An 18,853-nucleotide genomic window follows, 5' to 3' on the forward strand; every position below is an offset into this window, starting at 1 on the left:
AAGCCTTTTAAGGAGTACCACCAAATATGTATGTGAAGTAAGTGATGCCAGGACCAAAATCAGCATTGCCAGCTGTTCCCATCAGCCTTGCCCACACTTAACCACCACAATCTCTCCCACAAGATCTCACAGGATGTTTATTTGACATCAGTTTAACAGAATCTGCTTTCAACTTGCCTCTCCATGAGCTCTTAAATTCATCTGCAGTTCTCTCATTACTCTTTCTACATAGTTCATAAAAGACACAACCAACAAGCTTCCAAAGCCATGTAATGGAGAAGGCATGAACAGGTGGGGGAACCTGATCCTTTTGCTGCAAGATAAACAGCACCACCTGGAAAATACCTTCTTTAACTCCTCATTTCTAATTAACTTTGCTATTTTCTTTCCTTTCCATGTCTCTCCCTCCTCTTTGTCAACAGTGACCCTTCAGAGTCTCTTCTGTACACATTTCTCCCCTGATCACAGCCTCTACTTTGAAACTCACACCTAATGTCTTGAATCCATCAAAATCAGCAGCAGAATGCAGAGAGATAAAATAACCTATTACAATTTCACTGCAAAAGTGGAAAGTGGCTCAGAATAAGTTCACACATACTAAAAATTTGTAATAAATATTCAATTTAGGTGCTTTAGTATTTGCGTGCCAGATAAGCTAATTTTTAGAAGAGAAATCAATGGGGTCTACAAAGTGCTGAGTTCCAGTAAAAAGATCAAGTCCTGCCTGTCACAGAAAACACAACCAAAAATTGAATTTTCCCCATTACTGAACTTCTGAAAACACAAGACTCCTAAAAGAAGATAAAGCACAGATAAATTTTTAAATGAAATACTTTATAGTTTCAATGCATTGGCTTTTTCCTTTACCTCTTTATGTAAGATTTATCACTAGAGCAATAATTTAACCAAAAATTACACCAAGCTTTTTTCATATAAACCCATTTTCTTTCACATTTTCAAAATAATTTTCTGGACCAGACAGGACACCTAAGGAATTTGTCAGAATTCCACTGCTATTGTCCAGATTTCACTTACCCTTTATTAATAAGAGTAACCTTCATATTTTAGATATGTCCATGTGCCCTTTACATTTATACATCTTCAAACCATGTATAGCAGAGAAAAAATGAAGTGATAAACTACAGCAGAATACCTCATTTTCTGTTATACATTGTAATATTGACTGTTTTATTCTTCAAGACTTGGAACTCTATAGTCAGGCTTATTCTATAAAATTGTGCCTAGAAAGGAATTTTGAAGACAGCAATCATAAATCAGAGAATATCTAAAAGGGGGACACAGGCTTATTTCTGCTGGAGAGATTACAGACACAATCCTAACAAAAAGATCTATATTTGTGAATTCTTAGATGTTCAAATAAGATCCTACCATGAAACAAGAGCACAATCAAAACTATATTCTTGTATAACCATTTCACCTCAAAAGAAATCTATGAGGAAAAATAGGCACACTGCTAAAGGCACTGTTCATATATCCACATATATACAAATTCAACATTTGCATACAAATATACCCTCAGCCACAACATTCTCAAAATGCAACAATTAGCACCAAACATCAACTGCAGCTATGTAAGATATCTGTTTATTAATATAGAAGTTAGAGTTCACCAAGTTTCTTCAGTGTACCATAACAAAAAGCAGAGACCTTTATGAAAAATATAGCCTTTCTAGCACAACTGCATTAAAAAAAAATGTATTTGACATGCTTAGGACAAGATATTAAATTCAAGATTAATGTCCACAGTATGAAATGAAGAGTGTGTAAGCTGATGTCATTTAATGTGCAAAATGTGGCCTGAATTACATGAATCAGTAATTTTTAAAGACTCCTTATCTTAATTTTAACATTTACAACCAACTAGTAACCCTTTCCTTCAGCCTGTTCAGAGTTCACTACTAAAGCTGAATAAAGTGAACTTATGTATAATAATAAAAATATTAATTTATTAATAATATTATTAATTATGAATAAAGGTACCTGCTGGTTTCCTTCTGGTCCTGTCAAAATACCCTTTGGATACTTTCATAACAAAATGAACCCAGAAATTATTTTCTTCCAGTCCTTTTCAGAAGTCAGGTTACCACAATTTTCTATTACAGGGAACCCAGGAGACCACCCAGGCATCTCCACATGTTCCCAGCAATACAAATGTCTCCTCACTCTCCTTGCCAAACAGAGATCTGGAATGGGCTATTTTAGGCACAGAGAGCTACCCTGCACCATGAACACCACTTCCAAGTATCAGCTCCTCCTCTGAAGTGGGGCTGCACCCAGCCACAGCAGCAGCAGCAATGGCACCAGCTGGCTAGAAAGGATGAGATAAGTTATCAAGGAAAACCCCTGGCACCCCCAGTAGGCACACAGTTAATAAACCACTAGCCCAAGGTTAGTGGTTTATTACTGCTGTAGCCATCTAGAAAGTAGGGAGCAGAGGTTACTTGGAGACCAGTGGTTTCCAAGAGGGGAAGGAAAGCAAGCAGAGACTAAACACGTCCTAAAAATGTTTTTCAATAACTTGTTTGGAAGTGATTTTTTATTTCACAGACAATTTTAACAATTTTGGTCCAAATTTAAGCTTTGTGAAGTATCGCATTCTGCCCTCTCTAGGAGTAAGAAGTATTCAAAATCATGCCATTTGCACATGCCCTGTTCTCCTTTAAAAATATACAGCACGTTCAAATTTGCAAGTGCAACCACAACTCTGGCAGTATGGAAGGGCAAAACTTACCCCATCCGTAGCTTTTACTAAGAGATCATAAGTGGTTGGATCTCCTTCTCTGTCGATGTCTTGAGACACACAGATCTGACCAGTACGTGGATCTATCTGGAATGCTTTGGATTTTTCATAATAATGGAACCCATCATAAAGAAAATACTCAATTTCACCAAACTGGTCGGCATCTGCATCTGTTGCCTTCACCTGCAGCGAAACAACAACAGAGATAAAAATGAAACCAGCAAAACCATTACTTGTTCATTAAAAAAACCCAGACTTATTGCTCTAAAGATACCTCTTTGTCTTTTAAAAGCAAATGTGCATAGAAACAATAAACACAACCATGCTCTGCTACCTAAGCTGTCTGTTAGCAGTGTGTAAAATAATGACTCAGCTACTGACAGTGCAATTATCTCAACATGTGAGATCAATCAGACCTCCTCTGTAACATTACTTGTTTATCTGTCAATAACTAAATCAATCAAGTGGATTTCCTGTGGCTGGAGAAGCTGGTGGCATTAAGGCATGGTATAGAATCATAGAATCATAGAATTGGCTGGGTTGGAAGGGACCTCTGAGATCATCAAGTCCAACCCTTGATCCACTCCCCCTGTGGTTCCCAGCCCATGGCACTGAGTGCCACATCCAGTCTCTTTTTAAATATCTCCAGGGACGGAGAATCCACTACTTCCCTGGGCAGCCCATTCCAATGTCTGATCACCCTCTCTGTAAAGAAATTCTTTCTAATGTCCAACCTAAACCTCCCCTGGCACAACTTGAGACCGTGCCCTCTTGTCTTGCTGAGAGTTGCCTGGGAAAAGAGCCCAATCCCCCCTGGCTCCAACCTCCTTTCAGGGAGTTGTAGAGAGTGATGAGGTCTCCCCTGAGCCTCCTCTTCTCCAGGCTGAACACCCCCAGCTCCCTCAGCCTCTCCTCATAGGGTCTGTGCTCGAGTCCTTTCACCAGCCTGGTTGCCCTCCTTTGGACAGTAGTGGGGCCATGCTTTAAGCTACTTTCTCTCTGTGTTATTTTTCCCACCAGTGGAAGTAGCTCTTAGGAAAACCACATCACATGTAGATCAGAAAAGTGCTGCAGGCTGTTCTTACCAAAAGCATTTTCTAAAAGATCTCCCAGAGCCAAACTTTGTACCTCATTTGAAAGAAGGCTCAGTGCCCTGGTGATAAATACAAGTCAAGGACTGGATAGGTTTTATTCTACAGTTATCTCTACAAGGAGCCAGAGCTTCACCAACACAAACGTGACCTTCACATGCATGCTCAGCACAAGCAAGAGATGCAAAGACTGCAGAGAGTCCCTATGAGAGATTTAAATTACCTTGTTGGTATAGTCTTGTATGTAGCTATAACTGAATGACAAACACCTCTTCAATTATATTAAGCATATCTAAAAAGTTGGATTAATTCTGCCATAAATCCCAAATAAATGCTGTAAGGACTTTAAAAAAATACTTCCTTCATATGGAGATTCCTCTGCAACCAACCAGCATCAAATGGGAAATATAAATATGTTATCCATACACACATACTGAGTACTGCTGACAAGGAAAGCAGGTGGCAGGAGAAGACCACTGTAGGTGATGGTCAGAGGCTGGAGCAGGGCCATGGTAGCTATAGGGTAGGGGGGGAGCCTGATCCAGGGCACAAAATGGCTTTTTCCAAACAGAAACACATGTTCTTCTGCCTTTCTTTCCAGCTATGCTTAGTCTTCTGTGGTTACCAATCAATCAGACTTGACCAATATACTAGATGTGTAGAAGATGTTTTCAGAAGCCTGTGAAAACCTGGGGTGACATTCCACATGCTGCATCACTCACAAGATATTACACAAAGGGTAGGAGGTCAATGTTCTTCAGCTCAGTCTGTGATGAAGACAGTGACTACACCAGAAAGCATTAAAAAACCCCTAGTAATTAAAAACTATCAGGTGATTTTAGATTTTAGCACAGAACATACCTGAAAGTTTTTTCCAACACTAAAAACCTTTATTTTGAGTCTCGTGTGAATGACAGAAATCAACATAACATTTAAAATATTTCAGTAAATGTTTCCATAGCAACAGGCTTTGCCATTACCATATATAAGTGCCTCAGAAGAGAGGCTAAGAGAACAGGGCTTGATTAGCCTGGAGAAGGTTTGGGACAGGGTTTAAAGGTCAGGCAGCACTCAGACTCTCTCCTCAGGTGCAGGGCAGGAGATGGGGAACACTGGTCCCAGGGCTGCAGAGTGAGAGGTACTGGCTGGACCTAAGAGAGTATTTCTGCTCTGAAGAGATGATTCAGCACTAGAAGACACTGCCTGCCCAGCTGGGATGGTGTCTTCATCCTCAGAGTTTTGTGACCCAACTGGAGACATCCCTGAGCAGCCGGGGCTGTGCCAGAGACTTCCTAAGGCCCCTCCATCCCCTCTGGGGCTGAGGAATGAGCTGCTAACCATGCCAGCACTGTGATCCAACTGTGCTGCTTCTCCTGCCACCAAAAATCAAGTCAAAAGGATACTTGAGTGGGTAACATTTGCTTGCTGAACAGGTTAAATAAGTATCTGATAAACAGAATAGTTTTCTGTATTGTGTCTTTAATTTTATTGTGCTAGGATCTCTGATAACAAAACGTTTTGTGCTGGGTTTTGCAAGTTTTCACCTAAATTTACAAACATCTCAAAAGATAATAATTTCTAAAAATATGCATGTATTGAGCAAGCCAGTATTTTTAGCTCTCTATATTGTCACTATTGGAGATACTGAAAAGATTTCTCCTCCTCATTTGGATTAATTTTCTATGTATTCTTTGAAGATGATAAATCCTGTATTTTCCATCAGCCTACCTGTGCAAGTACAGTCCCTGGAGACCTTAACAAAGCTTTGGAAATCTTATGTAAAGCTTGAAAATGAAAACTGGTGGGAGTACACAGGAAAGACCAGTGCCAGTCATCAACTGCACCTGGCCCAGTTTGGAAAGGTGAGACCCCCAGCCATCAAACACCCACAAGGCAGAGGCAGAGGTGTGCACACACCACCCCGTAGTAAAAAACAGCTGGCACGGCTTTAGATTCTTTAGTTTCAAGAAAGACCAAGCAAGATGGGCCAGGGATTATTCCTAGCAATAAGTTGGGATGAGGTCATTCTGTTTTGGAGATGTACATTCATTTAGCTGCATGACACAAGCTGTGCCAGGTCATTTGGCCTTAGAGTCCCAGAACAGCCCTTGGCTGCTTTTTCTACTACTACAAACAGGGCCTTAAGAACCACTCAGTGCCTTCATTACACACTCACTTCTTTGTCCACAGAGGAATTGCTTTGGCATTAAGATGAACTGGGACTGAATTAAAACCAAATGAACAAAAAGATGGCTTGGAAAGGTAGAAAAGTATAGACGTGGGGAAAGGGAAACTATGTAAAAATTGCCAAGGCAAGTTATAAAGGTAAAAGTTCTTCTAGACCAGTTACTTCCATCAGAATTTTAAAATGACAGATAGTCTCAAAGATCCGTGCATTATTTCAATTTTTTTTTCTGCTTGTGTTTTTGATTTTTTGTTTTTAAGCACCACGTGGAGTTTTCCACTTCTCTATCAGGTGCTCAAGTTTTTCTGTGTTTCAAAAGAGGTATCACTGTAACTGTACCATGCATTCTATGCATTATCCCTCCACCCCAAAATGTTCTCTGAACACCATTATACCAGAGTCTGGTCCTGCAAACAGCCATGGGAGACCTGTGCTCACAAAGACCTCCAAGTTCCTCTCATCCCCTTACAGGCTGCATCCCACAGCTGCAGCACAGGGTGCAATGGGCAGCCCCTCCTGACCCCAGCCCAACCACTCATTCTGGGTAAGTTCAACACAAAACTCACACTCAGCTTCAGCAGAACAAAGAACCAGCCCTAACAATGCTTCACAGCTGTATATCAAGTCTACAACACATGTATTTCACCAGCCTTGTACTTTTTTATTTCTGTCATAAAAAATACCAAAACATAAGCCTAGTGTGCCCTCATTACTCTGCCACCCTGATGCCATGGAACAGTAATTCATTTGGCCCTTTTAAGAAAATGATTTCGATTTATTTCTTGTGTCTGAAATCTAATGCAGGTGATAAATACTGATAGGTTCTGTCTCCCAGTGCCAGCATGGAGTTACACACATAAATGCTAACATTTATGTCTGCAGCTGAGTGTGGGGGATTAATTATTGTTGTGAAATTCAAGGGTATTGTTAGAAGTTCAGTCTATTAAGTCCAGTAACTTTTTTTTTTTTCTTTCTCATAAATTATGCAGTCCATGCAGTACATGCAAAGGAATAATGACTGATGAATTTAAAAATGCTTCCATTCAAAGCTATACAAAATTGAAGGCCTGTGATCAACTCAATTACTTTAATTATCTATCAGGCAGCAGAAATAGGTGATAACAATTTCTGCATTAATGAAAATATTCTCTTTCTCCCCACTGCAGTCTTTTACATGCATTCCATTTCTATCCATTTAATTGTCTTTTTTTTTTTTTTTTTTTTTTTTAATCACTCAGTAATTTTGCCCACGGAATCTTTGATCGGGAATTAAAAGTAAATGAAAAATTTACTGGAGCAGATGAAACTGAGGTTGAATGGCACAACACTTGATGTCAGGGGAGCAATCAGCTACTATCAATGCAAACTGATTTAGGAGGATGAAGCCAGTGAAAACAGGCTAATAAACTCTCATTCTCAGATATAGATGAAGGGAAAAAGTTACCACAGATTATAGAAATTAAAGCATGCAGTAGTCACAGTCCAAAACATGTCAGGTTATGGTAGCATACTGTGGTAGTACCAGTCCTGCAGAGTATTACAGCAGTTAAGTGCCTGAGAGCTGTGAATTACAGCAGTCCAAACAGGAGGAAATGAAGGCAGCAGCAGGAATTTTTACAGTGGATTGATCAAGAGTTTTCTATGTCAGCAATGCCACAGAGGTGATAGAGCTGAAAGAATTTATATGCACTGGAGATGCAGGAGGCAAGAACTGTGACACATCTGTTCTGAAAGTTAGGCTGGGTATGGGTTTGGGATCTAGAAGGAAAGAGGGAAATAAAGAAGGGTTACGTTCACAGGGCCTTTCTAATTCTTTTACCAAATATGTTTTCAATACACTAAGTTGAAGACTCGTGTTATTAAGGAGTGTAAACCTGGGAAATACAGAAAGACAGGACGAAGTATTTCCCCAAGGAAGATTTCTGAAAGACAAAAAAAGTAATGGTATGGACCACTACTGGCTACACTTCTGTCAGTCATGCTTTCTGTAGCCCACATCATTAAATCTGTTTGTATGCTGTCTGGACATCAAATCCATCAGAGAAAAAGTTTTTTCTGTTCTGTTGACACAACTAATAAACTAAAAAATGGTCAGAATGCAGACCTCCACTCAGGAGGAGGAAAAAGGTGACCTAGAGGAATGTTATGTTAACAATTAAAAAAATAATAATCTGATTTAGATTATTATAAGGAAAAATTTATTTACTGAAAGAGTAGTCAAGCATTGGAACAGGCTGACCAGGGAAGTAATGGAGCCACCATCACTGGAAGTGTTCAAAAAATATGTAGATGTGGCATTTTGGGTCCTGGTTTAGAGGGCATGGTGGTGGTGGGTTGACTGTTGGACTTGATCATCACAGAGGCCTTTTCCAACCTAAATGTTTCTATGATTCTATTCCATGATTCTGATCCATCAATGTGATGGTTAGGTGGACAGACTGATGCAGGAGGGGGGAAAATGGTGGAAAATGGTGTACACCAAAGGGTGTAAGAAGATGAAGAACAGTGTTGGAAGTACATAAGTCACCTTTCTTTGCAGATGGAAAGAGGGGATTTCTCACAGAAAATAAGTTAAAAGGGAACAACTATAATTAAATACTATTAACCTCACATAGAAGTATGCTTTAATCCTACTGCACACGTGCAGATTTGAATGAATAAAATAATGCTGGCAATACACTTAAATAGGAGGGAACACAAATATTTTGTTCAGTGTTATGCTGAAAGTATGGAGAGACTTTACAGCTAATAGAAAACAAACACTTGGCAAATCCTAAGATGGGTCCATTCACTTTGTGGAATTATAACAACTTGCAGCAATGGGCAATCTGCTCATGTATTTTGCAGGCATGAAACAGTATTGTTAATAAATAACAAAAAAAAAAATATTATAGGGAATTATACCAGTTCCTAAAGCCCAGACTCTTTTAAACATTGATTCATTTAAAAAGTCCCCATTTTGATTTTTTTTGTTTCCAGTGCTTCAATATCCACAAGCATATACTTAACTGTGTCAGCTCACCATTTCAGCAGATTAAAACAAAGTTCTGGTCTGTTGATTTACTTTCTTTCCTGGTTTCTAACAACAGAATATATTTTGAAACACAGAGCATATATTTTAACTTATAGGCAAAATGGGAGAGATGACCTGTGCACACAAAGCCACATCAGAAAATGCAATCTTACTAACTGTGCAGATCAAGAATCCAGGGCTATGCACCATGTAAAGCCCATTTCTGGATCTAGATTATGCAGCCTTAAAGCTGACTGCTTTGCAATGCTGAATTTCAGATGTGGGTGACCAGAATGAATTTTATGGCTTTCAGACTGACAGAGTAAAAGTGGACTACAATGGGAAAGAGCAGGCGGTTTGGCCAAATAACTCATGACAGTGGTCATCTCTGATAGTAATTAAATGAGGATAAAAAAATATTAAATCAATTTTTCATGGCTTAAGAATTGCTCCCATACGACATATTTTGTCATGTTTACTCCCTTTGATTTCAGCTAACCAAAATACAGATTTCATAGCTTATAAAAATCTGTGTTTAATTCTTTCAGTTTTACTGATCCCATGAAAAACGAGTTAATTGCCAGCAGTCAGTTTTCAGGAAAATTTAAATGTAGGGTAACAGACTTCACTACTTTAAAATACTCATAATCAAAATGTAAGACAGGACACAGCAGAGTGATATGGACATAGGGAAACTATCAGGAAACTGAAAGGAAACAATTCAGTGATAGAGTTATGCTGCTACTGAATGGTATAAGCATAAGCCTGTCCTGCAGACATCACCAACCCAAATCCAGCATCCTCCCAATTAAAGGACTGAAGGACCCCAGGTCTGTTCATAGCTGTATGGCAATGTCTGACAGCAGATCCCTATCAGATGACTGCAGCAATTCCATGTGCAGGCAACCCACAGATGTCACCAGAATGGCTGACCACCAGGATTTGGAAGATCCACTATACCAGACCTTTGTACAGGTCTGGCCACAGGGAGTGGGAGGCTCCTGTGCTGGCAGTAAAATAAGGTTGTAGGAACAGTGGCACTGGAATTACTGGTAGTTGATGTTCTCAAGAGAGTCGTCAGGGTGTAACTGTGCCCGCGAGATTAGCTCTTGAGCTGCCAGGAACACATATCAAAAGATGTCTTTAATTCAATGCTCTCACTTGTAACCTTATTTGGCAAGAAATTACTATATTAAATATAAACCATCTGTCTCAACATCATTGCCCATCTCCCTGGTACCACAGGTTTCATGCACAGAAATGGGAATGGACCTTCTGGTATACTTGCTTAAGTTACAAAAGCATGAGCCTTGACTTCAAGAACAGGATCTGTTTGCTTGAGGACTTGACAGCTTCCCCTTGAACAAAAACTTGAAGTAACAACAGAGAAAGCCCTGCTCCTCACCTGCAAATGGGGCTGTCTCTGGAAAGCTGCAAACCAAAATGACATCTGGCATTGACACTCACCTTGCCAACCACCACAAGTACCATACACTCCAAAAAACAAATAGCAAAACTCTCAATCCTTGTCCTTGCTCTGAGGCAAAATGTCTCCACTGTGCCAGTCATGTCAGTGGTCTTGACCAATGTCAGTCTTTCTGAATTCTTTCCAAAAGAAAGAAAAAAAGAAAGCACAAAGACCACCACAGCTGAACAACTGACAGCAAGCACTACAGAAACATAGAAAAGCAAATGCTACAGACACAACCATGCTAACCTCTTTCCACACTTCTAACCTTCCCCACATCACTTCAAGAACTGTCGTCAGTTTTCCAAAGGTGCTCAAAACTGCTTAATTCAAGTCCCATTGGAAGTATTCAGAAATAAAATTTTAACAACCTTTGAAGTACAGAAACCTAAACACAAGCAGAGAGGGCTGGACATATTTATGGGTGTCAAGAGACTCTTGGCAATTCCTACAGTAGGAGATGTCAGCCATATAATCAGGGATAACGTTCAGGCTCCCTAGAAATTACATGGGTAGGCAAGTCCCAGAAAAACAACACCTAGAAAACAAGAAGAGCCTTGTAGTCATGCCACTGAATTTGGAGAGGAAGAGCTGCTCATCCCTGCACCCACCCTGCTTGTTCCTTCTGCACTCACCACCTTTAGTGTGATGAAAAAACAAACAACAAACAACTCACCCCTCCCCAACATAAAGGCCAGGAAAACGATTTGCTTTTTCTTCCAAGTTCCCTACAATCCAGAAGAGCAAGAATTGAACAAGTGAGAATTCAACTCCTCTTCCTTAGAGAGGAAGTGCAAAGTAGCATGCAATGAGCTCAAAGATGTGCTCAGTTATCATGCAGTGGTGGTCAGTGCCAGCAAGTAGAATGAGCTGTTCAATGTAACCTCAAGTAAGGATTAAATTTCTAAATTATAACAAAGCTTTTGGGTTTGGAATCTCAAATGGTTATGAAATACTTCAGCAAATGCATTCTGTGCTTGTGAGTGCCCTAATAAACTACAAGGTCTTAAAATCAGATAAGAATAACCTCATTTCACATATGAATCTCTCATGAAAGATCACACTTTTATCTTTTTTAATAATATGTTGATTGTTTTGTACATACATGCTGTGTTTGTCCTGAGAAAGTAAATGAAAGGAAACATTATTTTCCTTGAGGAATGATTATGAGATTTTAGCTTTTTGCTTGCTCTGCTTTTCTATGTATATAACTGATTACAATGGATAAATCTGCCAGTAAAAATATTGACATACTTTAGATTTAATGTTTTCAGTCTATAGAGAATAAGAAAGACAAAAATCACTGGAGGAGAAACAGCAGGAGTACATTATGGCACCATGCTTTCGTTCTGAAAAGCAAACATCATCCAGCAAGCCAAGACCAGATCTAGGAAGAACAGGGCACTTCAGCCTGTACAGTAATCCACAGCTCCTGCTCTCATGCAAACCAGAGCTTCAATTCACTCCTACGTAGCCCAAAAAGCTCCTGACATGCCCTCAGTTTTGTTGCTGTCCCTCCAACATAATGGCATGAGCAGCTAAATCCCACTGATGCTAGCCAGGACCCAGAAGGGTGGGAGACAGACCCAATCTGGCAGGCATACCCTTATCACATCCAACATACACCGACAGGATTCAATAAAATACACAAAATAATTGTCAATGTCTTAAATTCATAGCAAGCAGCAGTTCTGCTTATCCCATGGTAAAGTAGTGGTTACAAAATGTGCTTTGGGAACAGAAGTTTAGGTTCCAGCACCGAAAGCATCTGCTAGAAGGACCATTTACTCTGTCAGTCTGTTCGGTCTCCAGTGCTTTCCTTCTGATGGTGCAAATGCAACTGAACAGAAAATCATTTCTTTTTATTGCCTATGTAAAATGGAAGACCAGGAATGAACGTATTTCTGAGAAAGAAAAACTAACTTTCACAGCTACTAGCAATTATTTGCAGAATTAGCGCTCTATTTAATCAGAAATGTCAAGACCCCTAATTTACAGTAAAAAGTAGCTCCATTTGTTCATGCTGCTCACACACTCTGCTATAATTTTAGCTTTTATAACATGCTAAAACTTTGTTATACACTAGGAGTTTAAGTACAAATCCATTTCTATTCATTATTTTAAGTAAGCTACAGAGGCCCAAGTCTGAGTACCTCTGCCAAGCAACAGCAGAGCACAAAATTTTCCCTATTCTCTGCTAACTGCACAAAGCAAGGGTTTAATAATCTAGAAAATCTACCACACAGGAAAAAAAAAAGGGCAGAAAATATTATTTTAATCATCTTGCAATAGAGCAAGTTCTACCTTTTGGTGTCAGGATTCATTTAAAAATTATATTTATGAAGTTACTTTAGAAAGCATGACAAGATACTGGCTATCTTGATGTTTAATATGTTTTTACCACTAGAATGCCTTTTTTCAAACACTAAATCAATAACACAACTTTTATTGGCATCATGTATTATTAAATTTTTAAAATTTTAATCTTTTGCTTAGATCAATCGACATCATTACTATATATATAAAGCTGTAATGTGACATATTAGCTGAGCCTAAATGATCAATTATATATCCTGAATGCAGAGTAGGTATGTGACCTTAAAACCAAACATTAATGAAAAAAAGATCTTTTGACTGTACTCTTGTATCTGACAGACAAATTACAGGTGTCCTGTATGAAGGAGAGAAAGAACTGCAGAGGTGAATAAGCAGCCTTGCACCTGGGTGCCCCTTCAAAGAACCATCTAGTGGTTTGGATTGGAAGGGACCTTAAAGATCCTCCAGTTCCAACCTCTCTACACGGGCAGGGACACCTCCCACCAGACCAGGTTACTGCAAGTCTCCTCCAACCTGGCCTTGAACACCTCCAAGAACAGCCACAACTTCTCTGGCCATCCTATGATAGTGTCTCACCACGCTCACACTAAAGAATTTCTTCCTACTGTCTAACCTAAATTGACACTTTTTCAGCTTAAAACCATTACCCCTTGATCTCTCACTACATGTACCTGTAAAAAATCCCCCTTAGTTTTCCTGTAGCCCCTTCAGGTACTGGAAGGCTGCAATGAGGTCTCCCTGGAGACTTCTCTTCTCCAGGTTGAACAACCCCAACTCTCTCATCCTGTCTGCATAGGAGAGGTGCTCCAGCCCTTGGATCATCTTCATGGCCCTTCCAGGGACACAATTCCTTTGTGGCACGCAGGTTTGTGCAACTGGACTTTGTGTCAGGTTAGGGAAGTGATCCAGAAAAAGTTCATCATAAAACCTTCATTACTGGTGCAATGTTTGCTTTCAGCCAAGTCAGGTCTGGTGCAGCTGACCCCAGGGCAAATGGGAATGGCAGGGAAGTGCAGTCCAAGCAGAGCCTAAAAGCTCTTCCAGCACTGGACTGAAAGACAAGCTGAAACTGCACACTTAGGAAAAAAAAACAACCCTATACACTGCAAACTTAAATGTCTGAACATTTTCCAAGGTCCCAAACCCACTCTCAGCCCTAATTTCTGCCCACAAACCACAGTGGTCCAACCAATACTCCTGGCTTTACTGATACAAGTATTTAGGGAACCACAATGTGGAAACGATCAGAAGAGCAGAGCTTAAATCCTTCACCAAAAGAAACTGAAGACAGAATTAAACCCAAGAATGTTTATGTCAGACTATTTTTAAAATTCTTTTCCTAGTTCACTACAGTCCCAGTAGTAAGGATCAATGAGCAGCCAGTGTAGGAAATCTTTTACATTCATTTTTCTGTGCGAGAAAAAGTGTTTGTTATTGCATCCTTACAGTAAAAAAAAAAAAAAGCCATGTATGGGTTACCTAAATTGCCTTACAAGGACACTTGGAAACTATTGCACTCATTGGGTAAATGTGGTAGTTTAATATATAAGAAAGGATAGTGTAGCAGACAACTGGAGGGATGCTGACACCAAAGAAGCAACATTTATGAGAGATCATTATTGGTCCCAAGAGCCCTAGCAGGAGTCTACTTCAGAAAATGTACATCTTTGCTTGAATCCAGAGAAGATTTCAGACAGGGTCCACTGAGAGACCACTCCCACCAATGTTTGTAATAGAACTGTTGCTGTTCTATGCATTGCACAGGGGTGCTTTCTGAAGCAGTCAGTTGACATAAATCACGGAGGAGTCAACCTCAAGAAAACCAAAACAAAGAAGTTGATCAAAGCTAAACAGGTTCTTTTGCATTCCTGATGGCATCAGCTTTTGACCTGTTGTTCCAGGTTGTTTATTTCTTCACTTAATGGTGGGCTTCCTTCTACCCATACTTCCTTTACAAGTCTGCTTGTGGGTACAAGACTGCTTCGTGAGTCATTAAGTTTGTTTATTTTACCTACTCTCATACAGAGGTATTTTGCTTACATCTGTTAAGAATCAGGTTTTGTAATGATATTTGTGCAGGTCAGGTAACAGTAATATCAGTATCATCACTCTGTGGCTTTTTATTTCCTGCTTTGATCAGCATGGTGAAGTCCAACAGCATCGCTTCAAGATGGGCTTTACAGCATACAAGGCAAAGATTTCCATCACTTTGCACCTTCAGAGATCTAAATCTGAACACTTGTTCAAATAGTCTGACAAATAATAACAAACACCCAATGTCTTTCACTGTTCACACTGCTCGTTTACACGCTGGAGCCCAACTACACTCCCAAGTCCTTCTGCAGCAAGGATGACAGAAAGATGAGCTGCTGCTTCCACCTCCCAGGTCTGCAAGGTGGTGACTTCACCATTTTGTTGGAGGGCCTAATATCATCTGGAAATAGGAGAGGTTAGAGTTTGGTTGGTTTGTTGAGGGGGTTGTTTTGGCTTTTTTCTTCTTAAGGTATTTGTGCATCCACAGAAGTCACAGACCATTGCAAAGCCCACAGGAAATGATCTGCAGGTTTTGGTATCTGAATCTCTTCAGAAAGCTGCCCCTACTGCCTTCTCCCCCTTGAGAATATCTGTTAATGTGTTTACCTGCAGAATCACACTATTAATATCATCTTCTTATCATCAGTGAGCACCTGAGACTGCATCTTAGACATATGGCCTGCACTCCCACTTATTCCCTGTAAAAGTTGTGTCCCTAAGTGTTAAAAAGAAGAATAAACTCTGCCTAAGGAAAGCATTTATTTTGTGCAACTGGAGGCTTATAAATCATAGCCAATTTATATTTGGAAACAAGTAGGGCTCTCTTAGTTCATTTTTGCTTTTATGGAAACTGTAAACCATGGCCAAACTCACAGCTTGAATAATGTATTAACAGCACTTAAAAAAAATATTTTTGTATTTTATTCACTGTAGACCAAAAAATTAGCAAGGGATCTATGTAGCTCCTAATGACTGATGCAGAAATGAAGCCTGACAAAGTATAGAGCCATTTCTTCCACTCCTTCCTACTAAATCAAATTTTCACATACACACCAATTTTGTTTCCTAACTCTCTTAGACTGCATGTCTACGTTTTTAGCTATTTTTGCTCTATACAAGTCTCCCACGCACAGAATTTAGAAGCTAGCAGACTACATTGTGCAACAATAAGAAGTCATCAGAGAGATCAAAAGGAACAGCAGATGCAAAATCTTAATCTCCACTGCATGACATGAAGCAAAATCTGGGATGCTGTCTGACAAAAAAGAAGCCTTTAGTTCTTTATTTGGTCTGAAATCAAAACCCACCAAGTGCACAATAAGTGTGTGTGTGACTGAACTAGCAATTTCTTCAGCTTCAATTTGCTATATATTTTAAAAATACTATTCAGATAGCCCAGGTTTGAATATGTGAAGGTGGTACTCTAAGTAGATGTGTGATCTTAAACTTCCCAAAAAGTTAAAGGACATCAGCTGTGATCCATGATGTTTAAGCAATGATATGCAGAAGGATCATGGAGTCAACACCACTTTAAAGTTCACACAAGCTGTACTAAAGATAGAGATTTCAAACACTTTCAATATCTAAGAGGGAGCTTACCATAAATTATTACCAAACTACAAATCTTAATTAGTATTATGAGAATTACAGTTGTCAGGCATAAAATGAAAACTCCATTCATTGAAGGGAAAATAAAATTTACCTTATCCACACTACTGTGTCAACTAATCCTCACATACCAGTAATGAAAATAATTGTGTGTACACACCCTTTTACAAGCTACAGATCTTCATATGCACACACTAACATCTAGATCAGTAACTACATTTCAGAATTTCAGGGCCAGAAGGAACTCTATTCCCTTTCTAGGTTGGGACAGATGTCTGAATGAAACCCACGACATGCACCAAGCCTTCCTTCTCCTGCAGTCCCCCTCCAATCACAAGGTCCAGGCACAGCAATGTAACAACACCACAAGACCAGCACGTTTCAGGCATGCAAGTCAGGATACACAGCCAGATAGTGCCTTACGTGCACATTTCATTTGACAACATGACTGATGGACCTTCCTCAGATGGGAACCCAAGAGCAGACTCTTCTGCTGGGCCATACCCACTGCAGAGCTGAGAAATGCCAAGTTTCAAAAGTTTCCAGGCCCAAACCACCCAGAGCCAACTCACAAAGTCAGTGTAAAAAGAAAGGGGAGAGAATAACCAATATTACGGCCACAAACCTGCAGCACAAATGGATCCGGGCCCATTACAAACTCTTTTTACTTTATTCAACAATACCTTTTGCTGCATGAATTGAGAGCTTTAAACAGGATGATCTAATACCTGGCAAACCTTAAGCCTTTGCAAAATACACCACATAACAAAAGGAACATCATATGTGGGAGTAGCTTAAGCACATCTACAAGCAGAGGATGCAGCAGAGAATACTTTAGAGTATAACATTCAGGGAAAGCACACTGTCTACTAGCAGCAAATTTTAATTAGTAAAAGCAACAGATGGGTTCAGTTCCAGGGAGGAAATGAGAAAGGCTGATAGGGCATACATTTGCCACATCAGTGATGCAGACAGAAGCATCTTTTTTTTCTGACATGGAATTCTGCTACAAACAGGACACTGGAGTCCTACACTGTTCCTATGCTTCTTGCACAGCAGAAGTCAGAGCCGTTTTGAAGTGGGAGATGATAAAAAACAGATGGCTAGGTCCAGAATTCTCTGAAGTCTTTTGCTTTCTCTTAGGAAAAGGAAATACTCTGTTCTGGGGACTGGTTCTGAACATTTTGGATGTAGCCCCTTCAGTGATCAAAACAGCTAACTGGAATGAATTTCAGCTTCAGCGATCAGAAGAGCAAGATGGTGCTGGCAAGTAGAAGCATTCTTCAGTATCTGCTCTACAGAAACAAAAATTAAAAACATAGCAACTCAAAAAGAAGTGTATGTCCAACTTGATGTATGCAGAATTTGTACATCCATATGCTTAGGGAGAATTGAGGCCTCCCTGAGCATTCAGACAGTATGTCTCTAATTCTAAATCACTTTATCACATGTGCTACTTTTAGATGATTCCTATTTCCTCATTACAATTTTCTCAGACTAATTGATGAGACCATTTCTAGCTGGTATTTAAACTATAAACAGCTCAGTATTCTTATTAAGCCACTACAATTCCTGCAGTTTTGTCATATCTATGTGCTAAATTTGTTGTGTGATGTTCCTCTCTGGACAGACTAAAAAGACCCAATAGAACAGCAAACTGCTGAACAATGAGATTCTGCTCTCAGTTGCTGCCATCTCCCATGCATACTACTGGTACCTGTCCATGATGCTGGTTCAGCTCAGCTGCTTTTATTACAGCTTTTCACCATCTGGCCAAAGAAATAGCTTTCTTTTCCCAACATCTGCCATGACATTTCATCCCTAGCCCTGGCCCCATCCTTTCCCATACCTCCACAGAGAGTGGCAGCTGCCTCTCAACAGCAGCCATCCAGGAGACACAGCAACAGTCTTTTCATTTAACTTTTTTAACAGTTTCTTACAGAGACCTGGTTCCAGTTAAACTACACAAATGGGAATCACGGCAGCTAAACTTTCACAACAGAACAATTATATTTCAGCCACACAAGACACTGGGGAGCGTAGAGAGCTGGAGATATCTGGGCTACAGTGTGTGCTCTTTCCACTCTGCACCACTGGTTTCCATGTCACTTGTAAATACACCAAGCATATTTTACCCTCAAGAATTTGTTCCACCACACCGAACCACAGCTTGTTTTTTACTTTGTCTTGCCACATTATAGCCTTTTTTTTCCCCTTCCTTCTTTTCCAAGTGAAATGTAGCTTTTGAAGGAACATTATAAAGATACAAAACTTCCAGACTGGAGCAGAACAACTCAGTCTTCAGTCCAGGACCTTGTTCCTGGAGAATGGCCAGAGCCTGAAGCATAAGATGCAG

The 18,853-nt window shown here is 39.8% G+C and overlaps 1 protein-coding gene across 5 annotated transcripts in view; it reads right to left on the reverse strand.

Annotated features, from left to right (window-relative positions):
* Positions 1-18,853, reverse strand: part of DCHS2 (dachsous cadherin-related 2) — a 116,321-nt gene that overhangs the window by 65,670 nt on the left and 31,798 nt on the right. For all 5 annotated transcript variants that reach the window (XM_071743009.1, XM_071743008.1, XM_071743007.1 and 2 more), the window contains exon 2: positions 2,753-2,944. In XM_071743009.1, coding sequence (XP_071599110.1) covers positions 2,753-2,944 — 192 coding nt within the window. The remainder of the gene's footprint in view (positions 1-2,752; positions 2,945-18,853) is intronic.

Source organism: Heliangelus exortis, chromosome 4 (assembly GCF_036169615.1).
Source record: "Heliangelus exortis chromosome 4, bHelExo1.hap1, whole genome shotgun sequence".
NCBI classification, from domain to species: Eukaryota; Metazoa; Chordata; class Aves; order Apodiformes; family Trochilidae; genus Heliangelus; species Heliangelus exortis.